The 12,846-nt window shown below is 43.1% G+C and overlaps 1 protein-coding gene across 1 annotated transcript; it reads left to right on the top strand.

Annotated features, from left to right (window-relative positions):
- The first annotated feature begins 3,183 nt into the window (after positions 1 to 3,183).
- LOC105895041 (duodenase-1-like) lies at positions 3,184 to 12,743 on the top strand. Its single transcript, XM_031574434.2, has 5 exons — positions 3,184 to 3,464; positions 10,939 to 11,095; positions 11,206 to 11,338; positions 11,491 to 11,736; positions 11,893 to 12,743. Exons 1-5 carry the CDS (start codon positions 3,407 to 3,409, stop codon positions 12,052 to 12,054), a joined length of 756 nt encoding a protein of 251 aa, XP_031430294.1. The 5' UTR covers positions 3,184 to 3,406; the 3' UTR covers positions 12,055 to 12,743.
- Positions 12,744 to 12,846: the final 103 nt, after the last annotated feature.

Raw genomic sequence — 12,846 nt, 5'->3', positions numbered from 1 at the left:
TTGCCCTGTATCTGTTCATCTTGCTTTCTGTTTCTTTCTCTCTCTCTTTCTCTGTCTCTCTATCTCTCTCTGTCTTCTATCTAACCCTTTCTCGCTCTCTCTATCTCTGCTTGTATCTCATTTTCTCTCTTTCTCTTTCTCTCTCTCCACATCTCTCCCTCCCTCTCTCTCCCTCCCTCTCTCTCCCCCCGTCTCTCTCTCTCCCTCCCTCTCTCCCCCCATCTCTCTCTCTCTCTCTCCCCCTCCCTCTATCTCTCTGTGGTGAGTTGGCAGTAGGGAGCAGATCTATCAGAGTGGCCCCTCTCATCACAGGTTGGATTATAGTCTCCCGTCTGAAGCCACTGGACGGACATGAGACAGGGACTCCTGAGTGGCACACGCCCCGCCACCGCCACCGCCGCCTGTCCGTGCCGCGGCCCGAGGTATGCGCCGCTCCGCCGGGACGCGTCCAACACCGGCCTCCCTCGGCATTCCCAGAATGCCTGCGGGCGAGTCAAACACTGTAAGATGGGCTGGGGGCAGGGGGCAGGGGGCAGGGGCGTCGGGCCATGAGGGGTGGGGGTGGGGGTGGAGGGGGGGGGGGGGGTTTGATGGGGTGGTAGAGCAGTGGGGTGGCTGCCACTCTCTGCCAGAGAGTTGGGCCAACTGAAGCAGGCTGTAGTTTGGACCTGGGCCCAGTCAACATCATGAGGTTGTCTTTGGCTTTTGGTGACTGGAAAAGACATAAGTCAGGATGGGTTCATGCAAAGCACAGGCCGAGCCAAACCGTTCCACTCTACCCTAGGACCTTCACTGTGTGTGTGTGTGTGTCTATCTGTGAGTGTGTTGTTTTTATGTGCGTGTGTGTGTGAGAGAGAGTGTGTGTGTGTATGCATTTGAGTGCGTATGTGTGAGTAAAAACTCTCCATGCGAGAAGGGCTAAGCGTTCTCTGTCTCTTGTCACCCATCTGCACTCTGGTATTTTCGCATTGCTAATGCTAACCCAGATCGCGCCTGCGTTCCCCGGCCCCACTACAGCCGGGCGTTCAACCCTCCTCGGCACTCCAGTTTTTCCACCTTTTCGGTGTTTAAATTTAGGTTTTCATCACAGGCCTCCTTTTCCCTCTCAGGAGTTTCAAAAATAAGCTTGAGTAGCAGCGGTGAGAAAAATTTATTTTGGACCTCTTCCACGGGCTGTATCGGACATATAAAACTGTGGGGGTGTCTGTTTCGTCTGTCAAGGATTGTCAGCATCGTCCTGAAAATATGTAAAAAAAAAAAGAAAAAAGGAAGAAATGGGAAAAAACCCTGACGCTCTTGGCTGGAGAGGGGGGGACATGCTGGTCAGAGACCTCGTTCCCTGGCAGACGTTTCCAGCGGTGATATAAATATGAGCCGTCTGAAATAAAACAGCCTATGTGCAGCCTCTCCTCACCCTGAGTGGAACGGAGACTAATGACAGGATGACGGGGCATGCGCCTCTCTTCCCGCAAACATCCTCCCAAGTCTAGACAGACAGTGATCCATGTTGCCCTATTACACCACATAGGGGGCATCTCCATACCCCTCTGCCTTCTTTCTCCGTATCATCTCATACTGTGGCTCACCTCTTATTAAACCTCATATAATAATAATAAAGATGTCTAATGGAGAAGAGCACAGGCCTCCACTCACCTTTGAGACTCAACATGGAGGCAGTGTCTTGCTCTGGACTGTAGCGGATGTGTAGCAGAGGGGCTGTTTGGTTTTCCACTGGGCCTGGGCTTCCCATTGAAGCATCTGTCCGAAGTAGAGCTCAGCTGATATGACACACACAGCCTCTCCTCATCACTAAGCTGGCCCATTATGGCATTAGAAGGCTTTTCATCGGGCAGGCCCGGAGCAGCCGGAGAGGGGGGAGAATGGGATTCAGGGCCCCCCCCCCAGCAGGCCCGCCATCAGGGCAGAGGACCCTGGCCCAAGGCCCATGTGGAGGCCTATGATTAAATAGTGTGTGGGAGAGGAGAGCTGTTTTGCCGAGTGCAAATGGAACATGCAATGACCTGTGTGTGTGTGTGTGTGTGTGTGTGTGTGGGGGGGGGGTTTGTGCAGGCCTTTGGAGATCATCTCGTCCCCGAGGCCTGAGCGAGACACAGTGGGTCGGGCCCCCAGGGGGGACCACAGTGAGCAGCTCAGGGGCCCACTCGTCCCTGAGAACAGCTGACTCAGGACCAGACTCAGAACTGAAGAACCTTTACCTGCTCGTTTGTAAACAACTTTACATTTGTAAAGTGTAGGATCTGTGCTATGTAAATAAACTTGCCTTGCCTTAACAGTGAAAGGGTCATGGACACCTCCTAATGGATCCCTCTGACACCAGTCGACATAAATAAACAAGGGGGTTATTTGGTGCAATGGCATGATGGCAGGAAAGCATCTCACTTTGAACCTCTTTGCACAACTAGAGAAGAACTGAGAAGAACTTATAATCCCCAGTAAATATGGGCAAGAGCGCCATCTCCTGGTCCAAAGCTTGCATCACTTTGATGAAAGTGAGGGGATTTGATGCTCAGAGATGCGTTCCACCAAAAGCATTGTTGACCAACAACTATGGCAACTAAGAGAGAAAGTCTTTATAAGGATGGTCTCTCTATCATTTAACAACAGTAGCTGTTCAACCACGCTGTGGGAAACCCATTCCAGCTCAGTTCAGTTGATGTTTGACAGCCAACTACAGCCATTGTACTGACTGCTCACCACAAGCCTTAAGGAGGCGGTTTCTGAGAGTGTGGAGAAGCCCCTCATGGTTGAGGCTCATGCCTATTCCCACATCACAGAAACACATAACATAACGCCATGACATATGCCTAACCATATTTGTTACAATAAGCCAGACACTGACAAGTAATCAAAGACTGAAACTGAAAGTTTGCTACAGTTGAGCCTGTGGTTACAAAGACGTGACAGATGTCATGTGTGTCATATCTTTGGTATTAAAAAAAATAATAAGTGAGATATTTCATTCTTTCATTCATCTTTGGGAGTATAAAAGTCATCCCACAAAGTGTGTGTGAGTGTGTGTGTGTATGTGTATGTGTATGTGTATGTGTATGTGTATGTGTGTGTGTATGTGTGTATGTGTGTATGTGTGTATGTGTGCGTGTGCGTGTGCGTGTGCGTGCGTGTGCGTGTGCGTGTGCGTGTGCGTGTGTATGTGGATGTGTATGTGTCTTTAGGAGTGTGTGTTTGTCTGTGAGTGTGTGTAAGTAAGAGGGGGGAGGAGATATGAAGGGGAATGGAAGATCTGCACGTGCATTCTGTAGAGCTAAGAGCCAATAAAAGTGAGACAACTTCATTGTTTTTTCTTGTGAAATGTGGTCTAGCTACACGGAGCTGACTTATCCCCTGTAGCACAGTGAGGTGTCTGTCACTTGGGCTTGTGGACATTATGGGTGCTGCAATTCTGCTCTGGCTGGTGCCTTTCCTGTCAATGCTGGTCTTCTCAAGTAAGTTCCTAATCATATATCCGACATCCTGAATGACACCTTACAATTTACTGCATTAACTGCGTACTGCACTATTACTGATTTCATTTAATTTTGTCAAAGAAAATATTGATTTTTTTTTTGTCATTCTAGATTCTATGGTAAATATTAATCTTTGAATTAATGATAAACTTGTATAAACTCATTAGATATATATTTTATTATAATACTCATAATATAATGTCTACTTTTTTATGTACAGGGTGTGGCTATTAAATAATGAGACTAATGCTGTAATTCAATTGTAATGAAGACAACTGATTATACTTGTCTTGTTATTTAATAGCCACACCATTTCTTACACATATTGGTGATATCCACAATCGCTGTGTTTGCCAGGCGCCCAGGGTGGGTATGTGGGTATCGTGAATGGCAGAGTAGCCAAGCCCCACTCCAGACTCTACATGGTCTCTGTGCAGAGAGACGAGCAGCACATCTGTGGGGGCTTCCTGGTGTCTGAGTCATTTGTCATGACTGCAGCCCATTGCATCACTTGGTAAGTTTTCAGATTCTGGTTCTGGTTCTGCTGAGTTATGCCACACATGTCAGATTCAAATGGTGAAAATCCATCAAGTTAAAAAAGCGTGTTTTCCCAATCTTTCTCTGTGGCAGGGGGAAGGATTTGACAGTTGTGGTAGGAGTGCATGATATTGAAAAACAAAACAGTGGCACAAGGATCCCGGTGAAACATTCCCATGTCCCCAAAGAATACGACTTTAGAACTCTTCACAATGACATCGCACTTCTGCAGGTGGACAGAAATGCTGGAGCATTTTGCAACTCTACACTCATTTATAAAAAACTTCACAAATGAATTTGATGTATTTAAATACACACTATGTTGTTTCATCACTAACTGCTTAAACCATTGCCAGTCACCGTTTTTTTTTTAATTTTACACAGCTGACAAAACCAGCAAAAAAGTCCAAGTTTGTAGAATGGATATCTCTTCCTGAGAAAGATGGAGACATCATGGCTAAATCGGTTTGTAGTGTGGCCGGATGGGGGGCAACGAAAACCAATGGGAATCCAAGCAATCTTCTTCTCGAGGCAGACGTGGTCATCATGAAAAGAGAAAAGTGTCAGAAACTCTGGAGGCCCTCTGAAATCTCTAAAAAAATGCTGTGTGCAAGTGGCAAAGCAGGCTTTTGCCAGGTAAGATTTGACGCTTTGTAATTCATCCATACACCTACAGATGACAGTGGATAAATGCATTGATCATAAATTCAAATGGCATCCAAAAAACTTTCTGAACCAAATTGATTTACTCTGCCAGTTTTGTTTTGTCCGCCAGCTGTTGTAACCTTTTTGATGTCTGTTGCAGGGTGATTCTGGAGGCCCTCTGGTTTCCAATAACATAGCTGTGGGGGTAGTGTCATTTAATGAGAAAACAAACTGTAACAAGCCAAGAAAGCCAAACGTCTACACAAAAATATCAGGATACTTGCCCTGGATAAATAGTACTTTAGAGAGTGTCAAGTACTGAAGAAATGAGATAAATGTTAAAATACAAGATGACTTATCTTTCCATGATTATTTGAATGCATTTTTATATTTCTTTATATTTTTCTATAAATAATTACTTTTTTCTCAAGGTGTTTTATATAACTTGGCCTGAAGGTCTAAACCTGGTAGAGCAAGCAACAGACCACAGTGCCATTATTGATAACTTTACTGATACAATGTCTTCAACCACTTAACTGAATTAATGTTAGCAACATGTTTCTTCCGAAATTCTTCAACGTGCATCTTTCAATAAGTGGTGATGCTGCAAAATTGCAAACGTTCAAAGGTACACCATGGAAACATGTGGCTAGTACATCAGAGCTCAGAATGCTTTCCTGTGGGTGACTTCATTGCTTGGGGGACGACAGCATCGATGCAGGGGTCTGTAGCTTCAGGGGTCTTTACGAGAAACTGTTCATGTCAGAAGACTGTGGTCGGAGCCACATTGCACTCGGAGATTGTCACAAAAAAGTCACCAAAATGAGTCAACCTTACTAATTCAAACTGCTATAAACTGTAACTGAAATAATGATTAGAAATCCAATTAAAAGACGTATCACACCTTTTATTGTCTCAGTGGATTTTGAATTGTATTGTAAATCTTTAAAATCTGTAAATGTAAAACTATTCACAAGCAACAGTATTATTACATAGGTGCCTACAATAAAACTATATGTTTAAATATTCAATGTGTGGTTTGCAATGACTATTCACTTTGGACCGTCTCCAACTTTGCTCTGTACCTGTCCTCCAGAACTAGTGTCACATCTCTGAACTTATTATCTGCATTTTAAGCGACGAATCATCGCAGTGTGTGGTCTGAAAACACAACAAACACAAGCCCAACTTCGTACTGACAGCAGCTCATTGCAACGCAAGGTACCTCATTTCACAGAATGATCCACAAGGAATGACATTCTTTCTTTCTTTCTTTTTAAAAGAAATAATGACAGTGTGGACAATATGGATGGGGTGGGGGGGTTGTGCGGGCCTTTGGAGATCATCTCGTCCCCGAGGCCTGAGCGAGACACACAGTGGGTCGGGCCCCCAGGGGGGACCACAGTGAGCAGCTCAGGGGCCCACAGCGTCCCTGAGAGCAGCTGACTCAGGACCAGACTCAGAACTGGGCCAAATCAGGGCTGGACCCGGCCGGTGACGGCAGCCGCCAGAGATGAGCCCAATGCCTCTTTCTTTTACCTGCTCGTTTGTAAAGCACTTTACATTTCGAATATTTAGGATCTGTGCTATGTAATAAACTTGCCTTGCCTTAACAGTGAAAGGGTCATGGACACCTCCTAATGGATCCCTCTGACACCAGTCGACATAAATAAAAAAGGGGGTTATTTTGTGCAATGACATGATGGCAGGAAAGCATCTCATTTTCAGTGGCACACCAAAGCTGGACCTCTTTGCACAACTAGAGAAGAACTGAGACGAATTTATAATCCCCAGTAAATATGGGCAAGAGCGCCATCTCCTGGTTCAAAGCTCGCATCACTTTGATGAAAGTGAGGGAATTTGATTCTCAAAGATGCGTTCCACCAAAAGCATTGTTGACCAACAACTATGGCAACTAAGAGAGAAAGTCTTTATAAGGATGGTCTCTTTATCATTTAACAACAGTAGCTGTTCAACCACGCTGTGGGAAACCCATTCCAGCTCAGTTCAGTTGATGTTTGACACAGCCAGTTTTGTTTTGTCTGCCAGCTGTTGTAACCAGTGGCGGTTCTAGACAAATTTTACTAGGGGGGCCAAGGAGGGGCCAGTGTTTAACCAGAGGGGCACATACAAATTATAAGATTTTTGTAACCAATAGTAGCTAGGTAGTCATATATAATAATATATAGTAATAATATAATAATATTATAATAGTATTGTTTTCTGTTTATAGTTTCTTCAAATTTAGACTTTTTAAATTAACATATCGTCATGCAAAATTGGCCCACCTGAAATTTCGGGCTAAAATCGCCACTGCTATTCAACTGAAATCTAAGCATGTGCTTTTTTATGTGATGTCTCCTTTAGGATTTGTTTTTGGCGTTGATACAATCGTGAATTATGACTGTGTCCTTAACTCTCCTGAGCAAGCTAGCGAGCTGTAGCTGATAGCACATCTAAATGAGACAGAAGGACAGCGATATTTGGAAAAGGCATTGATTATTGGCTGCGATCCATATTTATTAACTTTATTTTGTCCCTTAAAGTCTGCCCCAACTTTCTTTTCCCGACATTTACATTTATCTTGAACATAATACATACCCATACACCGGAGATTTCAAATGACTATCAATATGGGTGAACGACACCAAGATATGGCATCTGGAGACAAAAAATATGTATGTGATCACAGGTCATGTAAGTAATTCAAAAAGCGATTATCAACCGTGTTATCTTAGTCGTGGTTAAGAGTGCCAATATGGGCTAACGAGTTGTAGTTAAAGCCTTTAGTAAGGGCTAAACTTCAGCCCTTACTAAAGGCTTTAACAGATGCCATATCTTGGTGTCGTTCACCCATTAGTGCTGTAATAGCTAGCGAGCTCTTTAGCCGCTAAAGAGCTCGCTAGCTATTAGCACTCTAGCTTGCTCAGGAGAGTTTAGCTTTAATAAGACACAGTAATTATTCACGATTGTATCAATGTGCTGCATTTCACTTAACAGGTAAGTCATTCCCTAAATCTTTTGGAATAGAACGAAATTGTATATCTGGGTTTCTTTGGAGACATTTGTTGCATCCAACAGCACAACATATCCCGGGCATTTGAACTTTCTGTGGGTTGTGACCGACGCACAGCTAGACTACTGTGTCCGTGTTGGACACAAATATGGCGGCGCTTAGACACACGTCACATGGTATCCATGAATTGTAGTTGCTGAGCTCTCATTCACCGACGAGCACCACACCTGGCAGACTACAGTGTTTGGGTGCACCGCTTTAAATTAACCCGTGTAGAACGTTGCGTGGCATTAGTTCTGCTTTTGGCGCTCGGGTGTAAAATCATAATAAATTCATATTTTTTGTATTTGGTCAGCACGGGGTGGCCACAGGGGTGGCCAGGGACATGTCTACGGGGGCACGGGCCACCCCAGGCCTCCGTGTAGAACCGCCACTGGTTGTAACCTTTTTGATGTCTGTTGCAGGGTGATTATGGCGGCCCTGTGGTTTGCAATAACATAGCTGTGGGGGTAGTGTCATTTAATGAGAAAACAAACTGTGACAAGCCAAGAAAGCCAAACGTCTACACAAAAATATCAGGATACTTGCCCTGGATAAAGAGTGTATTAAAGAGTGTCAAGTACTGAAGAAATTAGATAAATGTTAAAATACAAGATGACTTATCTTTCCATGATTATTTGATTGCATTTTTATATTTCTTTATATGCTTCTATAAATAATTACTTTTTTCTCAAGGTGTTTTACATAACTTGGCCTGAAGGTCTAAACCTGGTAGAGCAAGCAACAGACCACAGTGCCATTATTGATAGCTTTACTGATATAATGTCATCAACCACTTAACTGAATTAATGTTAGCAACATGTTTCTTGTGAAATTCTTCAACGTGCATCTTTCAATAAGTGGTGATGCTGCAAAATTGCAAACATTCAAAGGTTCAACATGGAAACATGTGGCTAGTACATCAGAGCTCAGAATACTTTTCTGTGGGTGACCTCATTGCTTAGGGGGACGACAGCATCGATGCAGGGGTCTGTAGCTTCAGGGGTCTTTACGAGAAACTGTTTATGTCAGAAGACTGTGGTCGGAGCCACATTGCACTCGGAAATTGTCATAAAAAAGTCACCAAAATGACTCAACCTTACTAATTCAAACTGTTATAAACTGTAACCGAAATAATTATTAGAAATTAAATTAAAAGATGTATCACACCTTTTATTGTCTCAGTGGATTTTTAATTGTAATGTAAATCTTTAAAATCTGTAAATGTAAAACAGATTCACAAGCAACAGTATTATTATATAGTTGCCTACAATAAAACTATATGTTTAAATATTCAATGTGTGGTTTGCAATGACTATTCACTTTGGACCGTCTCCAACTTTGCTCTGTACCTGTCCTCCAGAACTAGTGTCACATCTCTGAACTTATCATCTGCATTTTAAGCGACGAATCATCGCAGTGTGTGGTCTGAAAACACAACAAACACAAGCCCAACTTCGTACTGACAGCAGCTCATTGCAACGCAAGGTACCTCATTTCACAGAATGATCCACAAGGAATGACATTCTTTCTTTCTTTCTTTTTTAAAAGAAATAATGACAGTGTGGACAATATGGATGGGGTGGGGGGGTTGTGCGGGCCTTTGGAGATCATCTCGTCCCCGAGGCCTGAGCGAGACACACAGTGGGTCGGGCCCCAGGGGGGACCACAGTGGGCAGCTCAGGGGCCCACAGCGTCCCTGAGAGCAGCTGACTCAGGACCAGACTCAGAACTGGGCCAAATCAGGGCTGGACCCGGCCGGTGACGGCAGCCGCCAGAGATGAGCCCAATGCCTGTTTCCTTTGCCTGCTCGTTTGTAAAGCACTTTAAATGTTGAATGTGTGTATCTGTGCTATGTAAATACACTTGCCTTGCCTTAACAGTGAAAGGGTCATGGACACCTCCTAATGGATCCCTCTGACACCAGTCGACATAAATAAACAAGGGGGTTATTTGGTGCAATGGCATGATGGCAGGAAAGCATCTCAGTTTGTGCTGTCAGAGATGAGCCCAATGCATCTTTCTTTTACCTGCTCGTTTGTAAAGCACTTTAAATTTCAAATGTGTAGCTGAACCTCTTTGCACAACTAGAGAAAAACTGAGAAGAACTCGTCATCCCCAGCTCAGTTCAGTTGATGTTTGACAGCCAACTAAAGCCATTGTACTGACTGCTCACCACAAGCCTTAAGGAGGCGGTTTCTGAGACAGTGGAGAAGCCCCTCATGGTTGAAGCTCATGCCTATGCCCACATCACAGAAACACAGCAACACACCATGACATATGCCTAACCATAATCGTTACAATAAGCCAGACACTGACAAGTAATCAAAGACTGAAACTGAAAGTTGGCTACAGTTGAACCTGTGGCTGTGCTGATGTGTTTCTCCCCATGTGGTTACAAAGACGTGACACATGTCATGTGTGTCTTATCTTTGGTATTAAAACAAATAATAAGTGAGATAGTTCATTCTTTCATTCATCTTTTGGATTATAAAAGTCATCCCCACAAAGTGTGTGTGTGTGTGTGTGTGCGTGCGTGCGTGCGTGCGTGCGCCTGTGCGTGTCTATGTGTATTTGGAGTGTGTATTTGGGAGTGTGTGTAAGTAAGATGGGGGAGGAGATATGAAGGACAATGGAAGATCTGCATGTGCATGCTGTAGAGCTAAGAGCCAATAAAAGTGAGACAACTTCATTGTTTTTTCTTGTGAAATGTGGTCTAGCTACACGGAGCTGACTTATCCCCTGCAGCAGAGTGAGGTGTCTGTCACTTGGGCTTGTGGACATTATGGGTTCTGCAATTCTGCTCTGGCTGGTGCCTTTCCTGTCAATGCAGGTCTTCTCAAGTAAGTTCCTAATCATATATCCAACATCCTAAATGACACCTTACAATTTACTGCATACTGCACTTTTACTGATTTCATTTAATTTTGTCAACGAAAATAAAGAACAATTGTTTTGTCATGCAAGATTCTGTGGTAAATATTGATGTTCTAATTCATGAAAATTTGTATAATGTTCATAATATAAAGTATATCTTTATTATGTACAGGGTGTGGCTCATTAATAATGAGACTAATGCTGTAATTCAATTGTAATGAAGACAACTGATTATACTTGTATGAACCTCAATAACTTTATAAAACTTTATGAAGTTATTTAATAGCCACATGACTGGTTACAAAAATTGGTGATATCCACAATCACTGTGTTTGCCAGGCGCCCTGGGTGGGTACGTGGGTATCGTGAATGGCACAGTAGCCAAGCCCCACTCTAGATCCTACATGGTGTCTGTGCAGGAGGAGAAGCAGCACATCTGTGGGGGCTTCCTGGTGTCTGAGTCGTTTGTCATGACTGCAGCCCATTGCATCACTTGGTAAGTTTTCAGATTCTGGTTCTGCTGAGTTATGCCACACATGTCAGATTCAAATCGTGAAAATCCATCAAGTTCAAAAAGCGTGTTTTCCTACTCTTTCTCTGTGGCAGGGGGAAGAATTTGACCGTTGTGGTAGGGGAGCATGATATTATAAAACAGAACAGTGGCATAAGGATCCCGGTGAAATACTACCACATCAACCCCGGATACGAATCACTTAAGAATGACATCGCACTTTTGCAGGTGGAGAAAAATGCTGGAGCATTTTTCAACTATCTACACTAATTTAAAGAAAATTTCACAAATGAATTTGATGCATTTAAATACACACTGTGTTGTTTCATCACTACCTGCTTAAACCATTGCCAGTTACAGTTTTTTCTTATTTTACACAGCTGACAAAAGCAGCAAAAAAGTCCAGCTCTGTAAAATGGATATCTCTTCCTAAGAAAGATGCAGACATTAAGGCTGCATCGGCTTGTAGTGTGGCCGGATGGGGGAGAACTAAAACCAACGGGAATGCAAGCAAAGTCCTTCTCGAGGCAGACGTGGTCATCATGAAAAGAGAACAGTGTCAGAAACTCTGGAAAAACATCTCTAAAAAAATGCTGTGTGCAAGTGGCAAAGCAGGCTTTTGCCAGGTAAGATTTGACACTGTGCAATTCATCCATGCACCTACAGATGACGGTGGACAAATGCATACATCAATACAAATGTCAGAACCAAACTGACTTCCTTTGCCAGTTTCGTTTTCTCAGCCAGCTGTTGTAACCTTTTTGATGTCTGTGTCTCTGCAGGGTGACTCTGGAGGCCCTCTGGTTTGCAAGAACAAAGCAGTGGGGGTAGTGTCATTTACAGAGAGAAACAACTGTGACAAGCCAACAAAGCCAAACGTCTACACCAGAATATCAGGATATCTGCCCTGGATAAAGAGTGTTTTAAAGAGTGTCAAGTACTGAAAAAATAAGATAAATGTTAAAATTAAAAGATGACCTCTTTCCATGATTATTTGATACATTCTTTCATTTCTTTATATGATTCTATAAAAAATTACTATTTTCTCAAGGTGTTCTAAACTTGGCCTGGTACAGCCAGCAAACAGACCACAGTGGCATTATTGATAGCTTTACTGATATAATGTCATCAACCACGTAACTCAATTACTGTTACCAACATGTTTCTTGTGAAATTCTTCAACGTGGATTTTTAAATAAGTGGTGACGCTGCAAAATTGCAAACGTTCAAAGGTACACCATGGAAACATGTGGTTAGTACATCATAGCTCAGCATGGTTTCCTGTGGGTGACTTCATTGCTTTGGGGGATGACAGCCTTGATGCAGGGGTCTGTAGCTACAGGGGTCTTTACGAGAAACTGTTTATGTCAGATGACTGTGGTCGGAGCCACATTGCACTCGGAAATTGTCACAAAAAAGTCACCAAAATGACTCAACCTTACTAATTCAAACTGTTATAAACTGTTACTAAAATAATTATTAGAAATTCAATTAAAAGACATATAACACGTTTTATTGTCTCAGTGGATTTTGATATGTAATGTAAATCTTTAACACCTGTAAATGTAAAAGTATTCACAAGCAACTGTATTATTATATAGGTGCCTGCAATAAAACTATATATTTAAATATACCATGTGTGGTTTGCAATGACTATTCACTTTGGACCGTCTCCAACTTTGTCCTGTACCTGTCCTCCAGAACTAGTGTCACATCTCTGAACTTATTATCTGCAC

Source organism: Clupea harengus, chromosome 10 (genome assembly GCF_900700415.2).
Source record: "Clupea harengus chromosome 10, Ch_v2.0.2, whole genome shotgun sequence".
Lineage (NCBI taxonomy): Eukaryota > Metazoa > Chordata > Actinopteri > Clupeiformes > Clupeidae > Clupea > Clupea harengus.
This window is presented reverse-complemented; position numbering and strand designations above follow the sequence as displayed.

Bases quoted from the DNA above. Each gene is read 5' to 3' on its own strand.
- LOC105895041 (XM_031574434.2), top strand. From the start codon at position 3,407: ATGGGTGCTGCAATTCTGCTCTGGCTGGTGCCTTTCCTGTCAATGCTG. The intron at 11,096-11,205 runs GTAAGTTTTCAG...TCTCTGTGGCAG, and splicing joins GCAGCCCATTGCATCACTTG to GGGGAAGAATTTGACCGTTG. The intron at 11,737-11,892 runs GTAAGATTTGAC...GTGTCTCTGCAG, and splicing joins GCAAAGCAGGCTTTTGCCAG to GGTGACTCTGGAGGCCCTCT.